Genomic DNA, 19,298 nt, shown 5'->3' with positions numbered 1-19,298 from the left:
CTATGATTTTGGAAACAGATTTTGATTAAAAAGAAAACCAAGAACAGTCTTTCATTATACAGTATGCTTTAATGAAGTATTCAAAAGACCAGGTGAACTGGGTTGTAGCATTAATTCAGCAGCAGAGACATTGCTGTGGTACCATATCTGAAGCTATTTCCCTGCAGTGGCACACTTCACTCTTAAAGCACTCAGTGAAGAGTCACAAGCCCCATCTTGAAACTGAAAGGGGAGGACTTCTTTCATTTGCATATTTGGAAGTGACCTTTGCATAAGGTTACCAGATTTTATTTTAGTAAAATCTAGACCTCTAGACCTGCTCCCAGGCCCGCCCAGTTCCACCCACCCTGCCCTATTAGGCCCCAATCCCATCCTAGACCCACCCCAGCCCTGCCCGGATGCCCTCCTGCCCAACGCGATTTTGAGGAAGCTTTTCAAAATCTGGAAAAGTGCTGGGTTTCAAAAAGCTCCTCGAAAAGGAGAACATGTCCGGGGAAGTCTGGACATCTGGAAACCCTACCTTTGCATCCTGTTGCTCTGGTGAATCGCTCCATTTGTGGATTACAGCCACCATTTGTCAATCTCACACCTTTGAGAGGATTCATAATAGGTTTTACCTTATTTTACATCCACCTTTGGCTCTCTTTTTTTTGAACATAGATTCCTCCGGACCCCTGAGGAAGATGTTTTAATCAAAACATGGACCGTGTTGGCTCCTCACTCATTAAGAGCAATCGTGGATTATTTATTGATATACGCTAATAACTGAATAAAAAGCCTGCTTCACGTACATCTTTTCCGCAGTCTTACCCATTTGGACTTTTTTTCAGTCAGATGCTGTTTCTAAAATCTCACACTCTAGTGGTGATTAGAGGATTCATACCCAGTAACCTTAGCAAACAAAAATGCACAGCATTTCCCTTTAAACTATCTTCTCCCTTTTAGTATAGGAGGCGGCCATCCTGAGACCTGGAATGTTGTCACAAGACCTCATCATAACAGATCTGCTCTACTCATTAGAAAATAAGATTTGGGAAATTTTCAGGGTCTAAAATAAATTGGAGTAAATCAGAGGTTCTTCTGCTTAATGTACATTGTCCAAAAGGATTATTTGATTCATTCCCTTTTCTTTGGAAGGAAGAGGGTATAAAATATTTAGGTATTTGGATACAAAAAACATTGGAAGAGACGGTGAAAGTAAATGCAAAATCTTTGCTGCATAAGGTCACAGAAATGTGTGAGCAATAGAACCCCTTACATCTGTCTTGGTGGGGGAGAATTCAAACAGTTAAGATGATGATTTTGCCTGAGGGTTGCTATCAAATGGGTACGTTATCAGTGTTTTTTCAGGGGTCCTTTTACAAAAAATTAAATAATATTCTCACAAAATTTATTTGGCTGGCGAAAGCAGCAAGAATTGCTTTAGTATCTTTACAAAAACCAATTGCGGAGGGTGGGGTAAATTTCCCAACTTTTATAGGTATCATCAAGCCTATATAATGCGTCAGGGTATGTATTGGATCCTCCCCGATGGAAAATCTTTCAGACTGGCTATGGTTGGAATAGCAACTCCTGTCTCCACTGCAATTAGGTCACGTTTTGAGTATCAAGTTATCTAGGTTATATAAGGATAATAGAATTTTATTAGACACTTGGCAGACATTAAAATATATTAATAATTTAATACCTATTCCAATTCATAAATCCACGTGTCAGTCCCTCTGGCTGAACTCCAAGATTCAATTTGGCGGATTTAAGGTAATCTGGAAGCATTGGATGAAAGCAGGTATACGCACTTTGGATGATGTTATATCAGATGGTAAGCTGCTTGACTTTCCACGACTGCAATATACATTAGGTATTGCTAAGTCTCAAAATTATAGATGGTTGTAGTTGAAGCAGGTCATTCAGGAGGGGTTCCCTGATTGGCAAAATCTTAAAAATCAGTATAGCTTGCCGGTCTTATGCTTTCAGGCGGATTTCATGGGACACCAGGCTGCTCAGTGGTATAAATTAATATCCGGATTTTTAAATAAGAAACCAAAGACTGGTCTTCGTGACATTTGGAGCATTGAGATAAGGCATCAGATTACTGTGTTTCAATAGTCACGTATTTGGACTTGGAGGATGAGATGTACGATGTCAGCATCTATGAGACGGTACATAAAGCATTTTGGACCCCAGTTCGCTTACAGAAATTAGATAGTTTAAAGTCTAATAGATGCTGGTATTGTCATCTTAAAGCTTGGACATTGGATCATCTCTTGTCCCTTGATACTTAAATTTTGGAGGTCCATCTGGGATCAAGTGAATAAAATATTGGAAAATCCAGTGGCATTGACGTACGATACCATCTTATTTGGTACGTTAATGAGAGCTAAAAGCCAAATATCGGCTCGGAATAACAAGCTTCTCTTTATAATGACAGGGGTGGCCATACAACTTATATTGAGGAATTGGAAGAACTGGGATAGGTTAAATTACACCTTTTCGTGGGAATCTCTTTGCCATATTTTTAAAATGGAACGTCTGATGGCCATACAGCAGGGGCGTTATAGGAAATTTTGGGATGTTTGGGAGCCATTGACTAAATTTTGTAAGGAATGATATCTGATTTTATTTATGGACCTTTAAACATACACATCCAAGGTGATGGGGGGAGGGATTTGCTTTAGAATTTGATTAGGAGAATTTATGGATTAATTCTTGCAGGTTTTATTTTACTTGATTATTAGGAGGGAAGGGGGAAATAATTGTATATTATTCTCTGTAAGTTCAATGTGCTTTTTTTCTTGTAATATTATTCATAGATGTTACTTGTTTGCACAATTGTAGTTTGGAAATTCAATAAAGATTTTTTAAAAAATAAGAAAATAAGATTTTTCAATTATGATTATCTACTGTACTGCGCTTTATCCTATATCTTGCTTGAAGAATAAAGGATTCTTACCTGTGCCATACAGCATAGCCAGGATTATAGAAGAGATCCAGGCTGTGTCACTGTATCCCACATTGAAGCTGTGCATAAGTTCTTTGAAATAAACACTAACAGCCTTTGGGAAGGCATAGGAGAAGCCAGTAATGATGAAACAGCCAAGAAGCACAATCCAACCCCAGCCTCCATCTGGGGGCTTGACCCTAGGTCCTGGGGTGCTGTCTGGCACAGGGATACCCATTGTCCGAACGGCAAGAAGTCAGGTGGCACAGAGAGAGGACCAATCACACCCTCTGCAGAAAGATAAGACAATGAGATATAATGAATACCCCTTACAATTGCAGTCCTCTAGACCAGAGGTTCTCAACCCAGTCCTTGGGACATGCAGAACCAGTCAGGTTTTCAGGATATCCACTAGATAGGGTTACTATATTTGTTTAAGTAACAAAAGAGGACATGTGGCCCTGCCCCATTCCGCCTCCAACCCCGTCCCCACACAAACCTCATCTCTTCTCCTTCCCTGAGCTCAGGGCCGCATCTGGAGGGCCTCCAAGCATGTGTGGATGTGACGCAATGACACCACATGCATGTGACATTATCGTGCCACATCTGTGCATGCTTGGAGACCCTCAAGACATAGCCCAGACAAACTGCTGGGTTTTCAAAATCCATTCAAACACCTGGACAGTTCTATAAACAGAGGAAATGTCCAGGTAAATCTGAACATCTGGTAACCTTCTACATAGATACATTTGAATGTACTACCTCCATTGTATGCAAATCTATCGCATACATATTCATTGGGGATATCCTAAAAACCCAATTGACTTGGTGTGTCTTGAGGACTGAGCTGAGAGCTCCTGCTCCAGACTCTCAGGAAATTATCAGACTACAGACACAAACATTTAAATACTTGAAAGGTATTCATGAAAAAATAATCTTCAAAGATTGGGAAACTAGAGGACATGAAATGAAGCTGCAAGAGGTAAACTAAAGGGTAACATAAAAAAATACTTTTTCATGGAAAAGGTGGTGGATGCTGGAATGTCCTCCCAGTGGAGGTGATGGAGACAGAAACAGTGACAGAATTCACAAAAGGCATGGCATAAGTACAGAGAATCCCTATACAACAAGAAGATGGAATCAAAGGGAAGCTTGGAATTACTTTCACATTTCAGCAAAGATATAGAGGGGTGTAAACTGCAGAGTGGCAAACACAATGCTAAAGAAAGGTATAGAGAAAAATAACTTGCACATACCAACAGGAATAACTCTATCCAAATTATTGGACAGACTAGATGAACTGTACTGGCATTTATCTGCCATCATTCACTATGAAACTATAACAAAACCTGCAAGCTTTCAGCAAGCTCCTGCAAGCTGGTAGCAGGAGATGACATCTGATTAATGCTTCTCCAGCTACCATCCTAGGGAACAGGAAAGAAGAGATGGAGTGAGGAGGAAGATTGGGACTTAGTTTCAAAGGGGGAGTAACAGAGAGAGGTAAGATGATGAGTTCAAATTTCAAGTTTATTAATATTTTGATATACCGACCATCCCAAGTATCTGGTCAGTTTACAGTAATAAAAGATAAAAGATATATATATAAAAAGCAAAAATTAAAAATGTGGAGGGTAAGGTCGCTAGCCTGTGCCTACATGAATATAAGATCAATAAGCCCAAAAGCAATTCTAATCAAAGACTGGATAATCAAAGAACAACTAAACTGTCTCTTCCTAACTGAAACCTGGCTAACATCCAACTCGGACCCATGCATAACCGAATTCAGCCCCAAAGGTTACAAATTAGAAATGGTATGTCGAGAAAACAAACGAGGGGGAGGACTAGCGATCCTAGTAAAAAATAATCTCAACCTAAAAGTGCTACACAAACAATCAACCCCTCACTTAGACCTTCTTGCTTGCCAACTCTCCGACGACACACTCACAGGCACCTTGAACTGTCTACTATGCTACATCACTCCAGGAAAATGGAACACCTCAAAACATGACCTCGAAGAATTCTTATTCCAGAACTCTCTAACCTCCACATACAACTTGCTCCTAGGAGACATCAATCTCCACCTCGAAGACCACACATCCAAACAAGCAAACGAAATACTCTCATACCTCGACGCCCTATCCTTCCAGATCCTCAATCCGGAACCCATGCACGAAAAAGGTCACCAACTTGATATAGCAGCATTCTCGCCTCATAACCTGCACTCCCCAAACATTCACATCACCAATGGTACTTGGCATCCCTCTCTTTGGTCAGACCACCACAAATACACCTTCACAATCAACTGGCCTCAAAATAACATAAAATCTATGCCCCAAAAAACAACCTTCAAATCTAGACAGAAAATTGAACCAGCCACATTCTGGGACAAAGTGGACCCTGCAATCGATCCCACTGACCCTACAGACTTCGTAAACCACTGGCGCACCCTAAGTGAAACAACCTTGAATGAGCTAGCCCCAGAAAAAACCAAACACAGAACCTGTAGACCCTCAGACAAGTGGTTCGACTCAGAACTCCACCTACTAAAAAGGCATTGCAGACAACTTGAAAGATCTTGGAGAAAAAAGAGAAATGACCAAACCAAATCCGCTTGGAGAACCCAAATCAAACTATATAACAACAAACTTAAGGAAAAGCGCAAAACATACTACACTAAACTAATTAGCACAAACAACCCCGACACAAAAACACTCTTCAACTTAGTAAAAAAACTTACAGACACAAACCCATTCCTTGCCACCCAAGGCAACAAAACACCAACAGCTTCCCAATTAGCTGACCATTTCAAACTCAAGATCATCAAAATCAGAACTACCTTCAACAACTCAACTACCATACTCAACGAGTTAATAACTACCCCCACAACAGAAGAAGCCATAACAGCAGACAGAACATGGGTCACCTTCCCAACTCTACAATGGCCTGATTTGAACCGACTATATAAAAAATACAGCCACACCTCATGCGACTTGAACTACTGCCCATCGTATCTACTCACAAATGCCTCCCCTAAATTCAAAACCAGCCTCATGCAGTGGATACAAAGCACTCTCATAGAAGGCCAATTCCCACAAGATCTTGGAGAGATCATAATCACACCCATACTGAAAGACCAAAAAGGTCCTGTAGACACACCTACCAACTATAGACCTATCGCGTCGATCCCATTATATGTCAAGCTGATTGAAGGACTTGTGGCTCAATACCTCACCAACTACCTAGCTGACCACAATATACTTCACTCATCTCAATCAGGATTTAGATCTTACCACAGCACGGAAACTCTACTAGCAACACTACTGGACATAGCCCGACAACACCTCAGTAAAGGACACAGGATCCTAATTATCCAACTAGATCTCTCTGCAGCCTTTGATCTAGTTGATCATACCATACTACTCCAGATACTTGATGCAATAGGGATCTCAGGGGTGGTTTACAACTGGTTCCAAGGATACCTTAAAACAAGAACGTATAGAGTTAAGATAAACGGTTCGAAATCTAACACATGGTCAAATCCATGCGGAGTCCCACAGGGATCTCCACTTTCACCCATTCTATTCAATCTCTACATCTCCTCCCTAGGTACCACTCTAGACAACCTAAATGTAACATCCTTCAGCTACGCAGACGACATAACTATTCTCCTCCCCTTCGAAACCCAAGACCACACCTCAACAGGACACCTGGAAACAATACTGGACAAAGTAGAAAAATGGATGACAAACCACAAATTAAAACTAAACTCAGACAAAACCAAATTCTTAATGCTTGAAACGGACAAAAACCCATCCATAACAGACCTGGAAATTAAAGCAATCAAACACCCAATCCAAACCTCCCTCAAAATCCTGGGAGTGCTGATAGATAGATGCTGCACAATGCAGGCTCAAATCAACAAAACTACCCAAAAAGCATTCTTCACAATGCGCAACTTAAGAAAAATAAGGAAATTCTTCGACAAACAACACTACAGGATCATTGTCCAATCCCTGGTACTAGGACTTGTGGACTACTGCAACATCCTATATCTACCATGTCCTACAAACATGATCAAAAAACTACAGACCATTCAGAACACTGCTCTCAGACTAATCTACTCCCTCGGAAAATATGACCACATCACCAACGCCTACCTAGACTCACATTGGCTACCGATTAGAGCCAGAATTCAATTCAAACTATACTGTCTAATCTTCAAAGTATTCAACGGTACTGCACCTGCCTATCTAAACGATCGCCTAAACCGTAAACCTTCCACCCAGAATAAGAAGAACTCTGACACCATTCTCATACCCACCACTCAACGGCACTCATCGTAAAAAGCTTTATGATAACCTCATAGCAACGCATGCAGCAAAACTCGAACCCTCCATCACCAGATTGTTAACCTCAACATCTGACTTCAAAGTTTTCCGTAAAGAAATCAAAACACTGCTATTCAAAAAGTATATACAATCTACCTAATCTCCCTCTCCTCTTCCACTTACACCGACTTACAGGTTTTGCTCACTCCCTGGCACCTTACCCTCAATCGACAAAAAAAAAACATGGAACCTAATCCATCCTACCGAAACCGATTACCTACCAACGCATGGAAACAGACTATTGATATGTAATGTAATGTAACTTGATCTATCTTCCAATATTACTAAGTCTACACTCATTCTGTTATTAAGTCTTACCCTCAATCTGTTTTCTCCAATGTCATGTACCCTCCTGGAAATGTCCAGCTTTCTTCTTATGTAATCCGCTTTGAACCACAAGGTACAAGCGGAATAAAAATCACTAATGTAATGTAATGTAACAAAAGGGGAGAGAGGGGAAGGGAAAGTGAGGAGGGGAGGATAAAACAAAAGGGAAATATGGGGTGTCGCTTCCTGGAAGCATTTTTGTAGTCCTGTTTTTATTTGGAAATTCAGTTGAAATTTTGATAAGCGTCTTTAAAGAGAAATGAATTAAGGAGTGTTTTGAACTTGTTTAATAAATTTTCAGAACAGAGATTCGATGGCATGGCATTCCAAAGGGAGGGTGCTATGCTATGCTGTAAATAATGGCAGATGAATATCAGTATGATCCATTGAGTTGGTCCAGCAAGGTGGCTGGTTGCAAGTTAAACCCCTCTATGCCTTGAGAAAGTCATTTTAAGTTTTGACTTGCTTCTCTCCCGTTTGCATCTTTGCTTTCTGACTACTCTATCAGCTTCTCTTAACTTTTCCAGATATTCTTGGCTGTCTTCTTCTTTCTGCGATCTTTTGTACTTTATGTAAGCTTGCAGAGATAGCTGGTGAAATATTACTTGTCAAAACTTTAAACAGCAGTAATAAAAACTTATATAATATTCTGTACTCTACTGGTAACAAACATAGTTATAAGAGAGTCAGAGAAATATGATCAAATCTAGGCAATCCATAAAGCAAATGAGCTGCTAAATTTTGTGCAATATGAAGGGATTTCAATTTTCAATGCGTTCTTTATTAATCCTAAAAACAGACTATGACAATAATCAAAACATAGAATAACTATGCTGTGAATTACCATCCTAAAAGTTTGTGGTGCTAAATAATCTTTAAGTCTTCTCACTAATCTAAGCCTAGAAAAAATAATGCCAATTGTTTTACTTATTTGCTGTTGCGCAGTCAGCACAGTATCAATGATTATGCCTCAGAAACAAATCTTCTGAACAAAAGCAATCTCAACATTATCAATTCGGAAGGATGTTGGAAAATCTGAAATAAGATAATCTGATAACATTACTTGTGTCTTTACCATGTTCATCTTCAGCTGCAGTGCAGTTACAGACTTTATGGAGTCTCATGGATCGTGCATCAGGCCTCCACCACTCTCTGATTGCTGATGTGGCTGAGGCATGGGAGGAGGAAGTTGCTCCAGGGGGTTCATGGTACCTTTGCCTTAGAATCCCTGCCAACACTGGAATTCTTTCTGGGAGCATTGGAGGGGCCTGAGATTAATTGGAGAGACTTGTGCTAGTCCAAGACCCCCCTCCTCTTGAGGCTACACACCGGCTTTATACTCTTGGGGCCTAATTCTATACAATATATGTTATCTACAAAATCAGTGTTGACTAGTGCAGCGCTAAGCGCGATTATTTAAAAGTTGGGTGCATTATATAGAATCACGTTTAGTGTCACCTAAGTGGAATTAGGCATTGCTATGCATCCTAACACTTAAACGTACCCTATTTATGCCAGGGTTTTCTTGGCCTAAATGTCTGTGCCTCAAATGTATACACATGGACCCATATTCTATAATCGTGTGCATAACTAAAACAAATGTCCATGATCTATTCCTAACCATGCCCACTTTAAGATAGGCGCTTTGGACAAGGTGCCTAACTTCTATAGAATTGTACCTACTAAGGTATGCACCTAACATTTAATTAACTTCATTTAATATCAATTATGAGTTGTTACAGTGGTGTGCAAAAGACTGGAACCACTTGTGAATTTTGCATTCTTTCAACTTTCTGACCTTTTATTTTAATTTTTTTGTTGACCCAATAGATTTGTTCATGTACCACATTATAAGGGATACATTTGGCTATTAGAATCAACTTTTTATTTTGGCTTTAAATTTCTGAGTTTGTTTAAGTTGCCATATTAATTGTTTTTCTGCGTAAATCGAGAAATGTACTACGATGGTCAAAAAAGTACATATGAGCATCTTCTATCCTTCATATTCATGTAGGTGGCCATTTTGTGTGTCAGTGATGGCTCAGTATTTGGTTGGTCACCTTCTGTTCTTGATCACCTATCTGCACCGTGTCGGCATTGAGTGACCTAGTTTGATGAGGGGATCATGGGTGCAATGAGTAACTCAGTCAAATCAGGTTTTGATGTTGGATGTCTCTTAGATATTTCCCAGGCTACCTTGTGCCACAAGTTCTTGATCGGATTCAGATCCAGAGATTGGACAGACCAGTCTGTTGACCTGATGTTGTTCTGCCGCTTCCAGTTAATCACCTGTTTGGAGTGATGCAAGGGGCATTGTCATCTTGGACCAGGACCAGCACTTTTGCAGTATTGTGATGTGCTTGGTCCCACTGACCATTCAATTGATGATGTGCAGACATCCGACAACACTGGTAGCCATGCAGCCCCAGACCATGACCTTCAAAGGATGCTTCATAGTGAGGTTGAGGCACTCAGGCTTGAACTCCTCTCCAGAAAACCTCCTCACATAGATGTAGGCCTGGTAACCAAACAGGCAGAAGGTGCTTTCATCAATGAAAAGCACCTCTTCTCACATTTCACATGTCCAGCTTGAATGCTTCCATGCACACTCAATCCGGTTGCACCTTTAGACATCAGTCACTTGTTGCATGCTTTGAACCCCATAGACCAAACTGCAAGCAATGGCGATGAACTGTTGATGAGCTGACACTGACATGACACTCATCTGACCACTCACATAGTAGCTAAGGTGTCAACTTGCGATTTATCAATGAAATGTGTCGAAGAGCACGGTCTTGGTGTAATGTTGATATATGTGGATGACCGGATTGAGGCTTGACTACCACTGAACCCATGGCATTCTTCTTTTGTACAACCTTTACTACCGTGCTGTGATTTGCTGGTGATCTGGTGGCACGAAAATCTTTCCTCACTCATCATTGACACACGAACATGCTCCTCCGTCAGGTTTCAAGTCTTGCTCATGGTTGATGTAGAAAGTTTATGAAACTGAAAAAGTGTGCATTTTTTAAAATAGCTGCCCTGTTACCTAGATGTATAGACTGTGATTGGCTGATGAAAACAGCCTTCTGATTGGTCAGAAATAATGTTTGCTCCAAATGTCTCTAAGACCTGTCTTTGTTTTTCTATTCATGAATCCAGATATTAATTTGTACCACTGTATATTGATTATTAAGATTTTTCCATTCAGGGAACCCTGCTTGAATGACCTGTTTCAGTTGTAACCATTTATAATTTTGTGATTTATCAAGACCAAATTTGTGTTGCAACTGTGAAAAATCAAGCAGTTTACCATTAGATATAACATCATCTAAAGTACGTATTCCTGCTATTATCCAATGCTTCCAAACGACCTTAAATCCGCCTATTTTGATCTTGGAGATAAGCCATATAGTTTGATTTGTAGATTTTTGTATTGGGATAGGTGTTAAATTATTAACATATCTTATAGTTTTCCATGTATCTATTAATATTTTGTTTTCTTTGTACAACCTAGGCATTTTAATGCTAAGAACATGACACAGCCTTAAAGGAAACAGGAGCTGCCAGTCCAACCTCAGCCAATCAGGGAGCTTTTCCATGAGTTCTGGGAGCACCCAATACATACCCTGGCGCATAATATAGGACTGATGATACCTATAAAAATCTGGAAAATTTACCCCTCCCTCTGTAATTGGTTTTTGTAGGGATACTAAGGCAATCCTAGCATGTCTACCCAGCCAAATAAATTTTGTAAGAATATTATTTATTTTTTTATAGAAAGACCCCTGAAAAAAAACTGGCATCATACCCATTTGGTAACAAACCACAGGGGAAATCATCATTTTAATAGTTTGGATTCTCCCCCACCAGGATAGATGTAAAGGATTCCATTGCTCACATAATTCTGTAACCTTCTGTAACAAACATTTTTCATTCATTTTTATTGTTTCTTCCAGTGTGTTTTTTATCCAAATACCTAAATATTTTTCCCCTCCTCTTTCCAAATAAAGGGAAATGAACTGAATAAACCTTTTGTACAATAAACATTGAGTAGAAGAACTTCTGACTTATTCCAATTTATTTTATAACCTGAAAATCTTCCAAATTTCTCTATCAATTCTAGCATGATGAGATGTACAATGTCTGCATCTATGAGACAAACATGGTTTTTCCTGTTGCATAGAGCATTCTGGACCCCTGTTCGTTTAAAAATTAGATAGCTCTAAGTCTGATAGATGTTGGTATTGTCATCTTGAAGCAGGGACTTTAGACCATTTATTATTCTATTGTCCATTTATTATGGAATTTTGGAAATCAATTTGGAGTCAAATAAATTGTTTATTAGAAAATCATGTGGCATTATCCTATGATACAATATTATTTGGCATGGAGATGAGAGCTAAGAGTCAAATATCCTCTACAAATAATAAATTATTGCTCATTTTGACAGGAGTTGCCATACAACAAATAACACTTAATTGGAAAAGTTGGAATAGATTGAACTTTAGTTTTTGGTGGAATTCAGTATGCCATATTTATAAAATGGAAAGAACATTAGCCATTCAAAAAGGGAACTTTAATAAATTTCAGGATGTGTGGAGGCCATTATCAGATTATTGTAAAGAATGAGTATATATTTTTCTTCCCTGATTAGTACAAATGGAAATTGGGCGGGGGGAGGGGGGTATTTATTATTGGAAAATGTTTTTATGAAATATAAAAGGATGGGAGGGAAGGGGATAAATTTAATTTGATAAGATTAATTGTAGAATTTCAAGTGATATATCTGTGTTAAAATGTTAATACCAATGTTGATGTACTTGATGTAAGTTATAAAATGAATAAAGAATTATAAAAAAAAAAAGAAAGAAATAATGTGTGCTGATTGGACAGTCTTGATCCAGTTTTGAAGCATGATCTGTAAAGTTATAGTAGCTATGTTCTTGTATCCACAAAATTGTAAAATTAGAAACACATGATCTTAAAAAAATCGATTCTAATAGCCAAATGTATCCCTTATAATGTGGTATACAGAAAAATCTATTGGGTCAACAAAAATTTAAAATAAAAGGTCAGAAAGTTGAAAGAATGCAAAATTCACAAGTGGTTCCAGACTTTTGCACACCAATTACTGGCGCTGATTTAGCCTAAAATCAAGTTTGGCGTGAACATCAACTACACTATGAAAATGAATTAGGAACTGTCTGCTGGTCGTCAGTAACAGTGTCTGAGACCCTAAAAGAATCACCTGAATCTGATCTCTGTAACAACTTTTCTCTTCCATCTTCTCACTAGTGATTTCCTGATCTTACGCAGTCACTTATGCTACATCCAATTTATTTTCTGTGCCTTCCTGAACCTAGCAGCATGTTCAGAAATGGGATCATGTTCCTTACAAAACAAATTCACCTCTTTCTCTGGGTGGGGGAGGGAATCCTGGTTACCTTGCAATCAGGATACCTGATAGCCAGAGTCAGAATCCATATTAGCCAGGACTTAGAAGGTGCCATGGTTTGTGGTTCCTGACCAAGGACCATCACTGCAACATCTGAACTAGATTAGGAGAGAATGTGAAATGGGTAAAATAACCCAGGTAAAGGCCCATAGCACCACAGCAGAATATGGGGCAATAAAGCCTCTATTTAGGAAACTAGTGATGTGGGTGAGAGCTATTCTGTATGTACATTTAACATAGAAACAGAAACATGATTGCAGATAAAGGCCGAATGGCCCATCCTGTCTGCCATCTCCCTAAGAGATCCTACATGCCTATTAGAGAATGACACGGTGACGGTTTACCCGCGGCCACCGCATTTAAGCCGCGGGTCACCGCCGAAAACGGGGAAGAAAACTAGCAGTCGCTGCGGTGACGGGGACAAGGCCATTCACCGACCGCGGAAACGGTGAACAGGTTTGTCCCCGCGGGCCAATGTACCCCCTTCTAGGAACCGCTATTTACCGTATTTTCACGCATGGTATACAAAAGTTTTAAAACATAGTTCCCACCCCGCCCGACGCCCGATTCACCCCCCCAGCAGGACCGCTCGCACCCCCACCCCGAACGACCGCTCGCACGCGCTCCCACCCGCACCCGCGATCGGAGCAAGAGGGAGCCCAAGCCCTCTTGCCCGGCCGACTCCCCGACGTCCGATACATCCCCCCCCCCGGCAGGACCACTCGCACCCCCACCCCGAAGGACCGCCGACTTCCCGACAATATCGGGCCAGAAGGGAGCCCAAACCCTCCTGGCCATGGCGACCCCCTAACCCCACCCCGCACTACATTACGGGCAGGAGGGATCCCAGGCCCTCCTGCCCTCGACGCAAACCCCCCTCCCCCCAACGACCGCCCCCCCCAAGAACCTCCGACCGCCCCCCCAGCCGACCCGCGATCCCCCTGGCGACCCCCACGACCCCTCCACCCCCCTTCCCCGTACCTTTGGTAGTTGGCCGGACAGACGGGAGCCAAACCCGCCTGTCCGGCAGGCAGCCAACGAAGGAATGAGGCCGGATTGGCCCATCCATCCTAAAGCTCCGCCTACTGGTGGGGCCTAAGGCGCGTGGGCCAATCAGAATAGGCCCTGGAGCCTTAGGTCCCACCTGGGGGCGCGGCCTGAGGCACATGGTCGGGCCCATGTGCCTCAGGCCGCGCCCCCAGGTGGGACCTAAGGCTCCAGGGCCTATTCTGATTGGCCCACGCGCCTTAGGCCCCACCAGTAGGCGGAGCTTTAGGATGGATGGGCCAATCCGGCCTCATTCCTTCGTTGGCTGCCTGCCGGACAGGCGGGTTTGGCTCCCGTCTGTCCGGCCAACTACCAAAGGTACGGGGAAGGGGGGTGGAGGGGTCGTGGGGGTCGCCAGGGGGATCGCGGGTCGGCTGGGGGGGCGGTCGGAGGTTCTTGGGGGGGGGCGGTCGTTGGGGGGAGGGGGGTTTGCGTCGAGGGCAGGAGGGCCTGGGATCCCTCCTGCCCGTAATGTAGTGCGGGGTGGGGTTAGGGGGTCGCCGTGGCCAGGAGGATTTGGGCTCCCTCCTGGCCCGATATTGTTGGGGAGTCGGCGGTCCTTCGGGGGGAGGGATGTATCGGACGTCGGGGGGGGGGGCATCAGGCTTTCAGGATGGGGACAGACCTTCAAGGGGGGACAGTGCAGGGAAGTCAGGGAATTTATATTAATTAATTTTTTCTCTGCGTGTTTTGTTTTTGTATAGTTATTAACTAAAGTTTAACTAAATTGTACCTAAAGGGAGGCCCTACATTCTTTGGGTTAAAGTACTTTCGGAAACCCTTTTGGCCCAAATGAGGTGTATGGGATGGGAGCTTGGGGGTTTGAAGGAGCTCAGTAAGATCTCTAGTAAAGATTAGTGATTGAAAAACTGTATGAAAAATAACTATTTTAAATTTAGTGATCAAAATGTGTCAGTTTTGAGAATTTATATTAATTAATTTTTTCTCTGCGTGTTTTGTTTTTGTATAGTTATTAACTAATATTTAACTAAGTTTTAAAGTTTTAAAGAATGTTTCCTTTATACGTAAATAAAGAAAAGTGAATGGGATTGCAGTGGCGGTGACGGGGCGGTGAATGGGGTGGCAGTGGCGGTGACGGGGCGGTGAAGAGGATGGTGAGACGGGGACGGGGCGGTGACGGGGATGGTGAGACGGGGACGGGGCGGTGACGGGGATGGTGAGACGGGGACGGGGCGGTGACGGGGACCAATTTTTTCACCGTGTCATTCTCTAATGCCTATCCCATGCTTTCTTGAATTCAGACACAGTCTTTGTCTCCACTACCTCTACCAGGAGACTATTCCACACATCTACTACCTAAAGATGTATTTCCTTAGATTATTCCTGAGCCTATCACCTCTTAACTTCATCATATGCCTTCTCCTTCTGGAATTTTCCTTCATTTGAAAAAGACTCACCTACTATACATTAACGCCATGGAGATATTTAAACATCTCTAAGTCTAATTAGAGATACATCTACATTTGAGCACCCCCATTTACAGCTGCTACATATCTGGCATAAATATTTAATGTAGCAGACAAACCAGCAATTTACAGTATTCTATAAGCTATGCCCTCACATCAACACCAACTATGACCTCCCCCAGGCATATGCCCCATTTACAAAAATATACATAATACTATTGTTATTTCAGTGCATATTAGTAGAATATCAGACACTCTACTGACATTTTCAGGAGTAAGTGTACACTTGGGTGTGAAAATGTCTATATTCTGTACATTTAGGGGTGCAGTTGGGTAGAAAAATGTAAGAATTGATCTTTATAGGCTGATGCCAACAAAGCTGGAAGCCCAAAAGTGGAAGAAGAGGAACGTGCCACACCCAACCATTTATCTCCCTACAAAAAATACATTCAAAAAATCTTTTGTAATCTGGATTGTAATAAAACTTTACTTCATGAAACTGTAGTGTCACAGGCATGGTCTGAAAAATTTCTGCATCACAACTTTTTAAAAAGATGCCACAACCATAAGAGCCCATAAAAGAAGTAGGATAAAACTTGCAGAGACAGTTTAACTGGTTAGCAGCAATTTTCAGTGCCACTCTCTGGATAACCATCTAGAAAATTTAGGACACCAAATAAACTGTTGAGAGCTATATGGATAAGTTATCTGTACATAGAGGATGAATAATGCCACTCTCTGGAAAGTTCCGGAACCTCACCACTTTTTCCAGATGTTCAGTGGCAGTCATTTCCTACGAGCCTCAAATTTCAAACCTGAGAAAAAAAACCTTCTATAGTATGATTAATCAGACCTCTCTTCCATGATCACCACTTCGCCATACTAACATAAATACTAGTACTATTTCAACTAGACTACTGCAACTCTCTCTATGCAGGCATAAGCACTACTCTCATCCACAAACTACAGCTGATCCATAACACTGCTATTATTCAGAATGACACAATTTGAACCTATAACACAGTATCACAACCTTCTTCACTGGCTACCCATCAATGAACATATTACCTTCAAATTATCATGTATGTTTCATATCCTATATGCAAACTCTGCAAAACTGCTCATTGACCTCTTAATCAGCTCCTAGGCTGCCTCAGCCAGAACCTACAAGAAACTTCTTCTGTTCCTACCGTCTCCAAAAGGAGTCAAATACAAATGCATATTCAACACACTACTCACCTATATCAGTGCAAAGACCTGGAACAGACTTCCAACAACGATCAAGGCAGAGCCCAACTACCTCAGATTCAGAAGAAAACTAAAAGCTCACCTCTTTGAGGAAATATGCCCCACAGACAAATAGCTTAGGCTTAATATTATATGATCTCTGCCATTACGCTGCTTGCATTATAATTGCTATGTACACCAGATCACATTATATGCTACTTGCTTCATAACTTCTATGTACCCCTAACGACTCTGTTTTTCTCTTCAGTTGTAAGTCCCTTGAACCTCATTAGGCATAGAGCGACTCAAAAATCACAGATTCGATTCGATCTAGATAGTGCTGTTGAATATTATGATTTTCTTTCTTGCAGTAGTCTGCATTTAAAAAATGTTGACCATTATAGTCTCAGAATTACGAGGGGAGGGGAGTGACAGTTTTATAAGGCTAATGAAAGCTTCTGAATGAAGCGCATGGAAGGGATTTTAACAATCTTAGAGGCTTGCTTCTTTGAATGCCTTTCAGTCACACCAAGGTACAATATCGGCTTAACTCATTATGGGATCCTTTTATTAACCTCCCCTTTTACAAAACCATAGCACGGTTTTTAGCGTTGGCTACGGCAGTAACAGCTTCAACGCTCATAAAATTCCTATGATCATCGGAGCTGTTACCGCCGCGGCTGGCGCTAAAAACCGCGCTAAGGTTTTGTAAAGGGGGAGGGGAGTATGCGCGCTAATGGATTTAGTGCACACTAATGAATCGGTGTGTGTTAAGCGCCATGCAGCCCAACGGTATACAGTGGGATGTGTGGCATTTAGCACACACCAAAGGCCCGTTTAGAACAGTCACTACACTCTCGCAACATCAGAGAGAGAATCATCGGTTCATTTGTGATGTGCGTATACTGTATGTACTTGTATTGCAAGACATTGCTTGTATATCAAGTTAAAATTTAATAAAATGTTTTGTTTGTCTTGCAAAACACTTGCAAAACAAGGTTTTACTGTACATGTATTTTTAATAACTGGAGCTAATAAAATGTAAATGGTGTGAAATAGAAAAGGAATATTCCACTAGTTCATAGGACATAAAGGAGTCTGTTTACTAAGGTGCGCTAATGGATTTAGGGCCCCTTATACAAAGCCATGGTAGCGATGCTGCCGCGGTAAACGCACTGAAGCCCATAGGAATTGAATGATCTTGACTGTAAAAGGTTGTAAAAGCAAGAAATTCCTAAATCACTCTTTAGCATCTCAGGCAGCTTCTCATGAAAAAGAATTTCGATCATTGTTGCTCACAGCTGTTTCTTACACCACATTTTAGAAAACAGCTAAAAACCTATCTTCTCTCCAAATACCCAACTAGCTGACTCATTCAAATATACGATTATGTTTAAGGTTTATAATCTTTTGTAAACCGCGTAGAACTTTTTGGTAATGCGGTCTTTAAGTATAATGTTATGTCATGTTATGTAGTGACTGTTCTAAACGAGCAAAGTCTTGCAATATGAGTACATACAGTATACACGCGTTGCATCATCACAACTGAGCCGATGGTTCTTCTCTCTCTGACGCTGCGGGAGTGTAGTGACTGTTTTAAATGAGCGAGGTCTTACAATTCAAGTACATATAGTATTTTGTATTAAAGTTTTTGGGTTGTGGAACGAATCATCTGAGTTTCCATTATTTGCTATGGGGAAATTCGCTTTCTGATACGAGTGCTTTGGATTACAAGCATGCTTCTGGAATAAGTTATGCTCGCAAACCAAGGTTTTACTGTCCTCATAAATGTTTAAAATTGCACAATCCCTAAAATGTAATGAGCTAATTGTGCTAACCCTACATGTTCCTTTCTGCACTGTTACTTTTGCAGTTCTTTCCCTCTTCCATCCTGGACCAGGATGTGTACGTCTGTTTGAAATTTGTCCATGTACAGTATATTATTGTCACTCCATTTTAGAATTGTAATCGCTTAGAAATATTTGATAAGCGTGTATATCAAATTTTAAATAAAACTTGAATGTTTTCGAAGGAAGGTATTATTTTTGTGACAAACAGGCTTAATTACTTATAGATGCATTTAAAAGAGAAAACTCGGGTCGATTTAGGGCATTATCAAGAAGAAAACAATGTACACGATTTCAGACACCTCCCTTTTTTTATTAGTTTAGAAGTTTGTATTTTAAAAGGCTGTTTTTAAATGCTCTATAACGCTCGAGGCATTTGTGCTTGCACACAAAAGATTTTAAAAGGTACATTTATCAGAACGAGGATTTAATTACATATTGTAGCACTTTCTTAAAATAGGAATCTGTCACATGGATTCTTTGCAAAATAACTACATTTGAATAATTCTAATAGCCACAGTGCTTGAAGAGCCGTGCCCTGCATAACCCATGTGGGGTTTATACTGAGAGACTCTAGGAAACTAAAACGTACAGGGAATTGTAAGTAAAATGATTCTGACAAACTGTCCATCCTTAGTG

At 41.0% G+C, this 19,298-nt stretch overlaps 1 protein-coding gene across 2 annotated transcripts in view; it reads right to left on the bottom strand.

Annotated features, from left to right (window-relative positions):
* SLC16A8 (solute carrier family 16 member 8) overlaps positions 1 to 19,298 on the bottom strand; it is a 56,971-nt gene that overhangs the window by 37,021 nt on the left and 652 nt on the right. The window contains exons 1-2 of one of the 2 annotated variants that reach the window (XM_033934087.1): positions 14,093 to 14,137; positions 2,951 to 3,228 (exon numbers count right to left, since the gene is read on the bottom strand). In XM_033934087.1, coding sequence (XP_033789978.1) covers positions 2,951 to 3,176 — 226 coding nt within the window. In that variant the 5' untranslated portion in view covers positions 3,177 to 3,228; positions 14,093 to 14,137. Of the gene's footprint in view, positions 1 to 2,950; positions 3,229 to 14,092; positions 14,138 to 19,298 lie in introns of those variants that run through there. The other variant, XM_033934086.1, reaches the window with a different exon arrangement.

The sequence above is a fragment of the Geotrypetes seraphini genome, chromosome 2 (assembly GCF_902459505.1).
Source record: "Geotrypetes seraphini chromosome 2, aGeoSer1.1, whole genome shotgun sequence".
In the NCBI taxonomy this organism is placed as follows: Eukaryota; Metazoa; Chordata; class Amphibia; order Gymnophiona; family Dermophiidae; genus Geotrypetes; species Geotrypetes seraphini.
The sequence above is the reverse complement of the archived record's forward strand: the minus strand, read 5'-3'. Positions and strand labels throughout refer to the sequence as shown.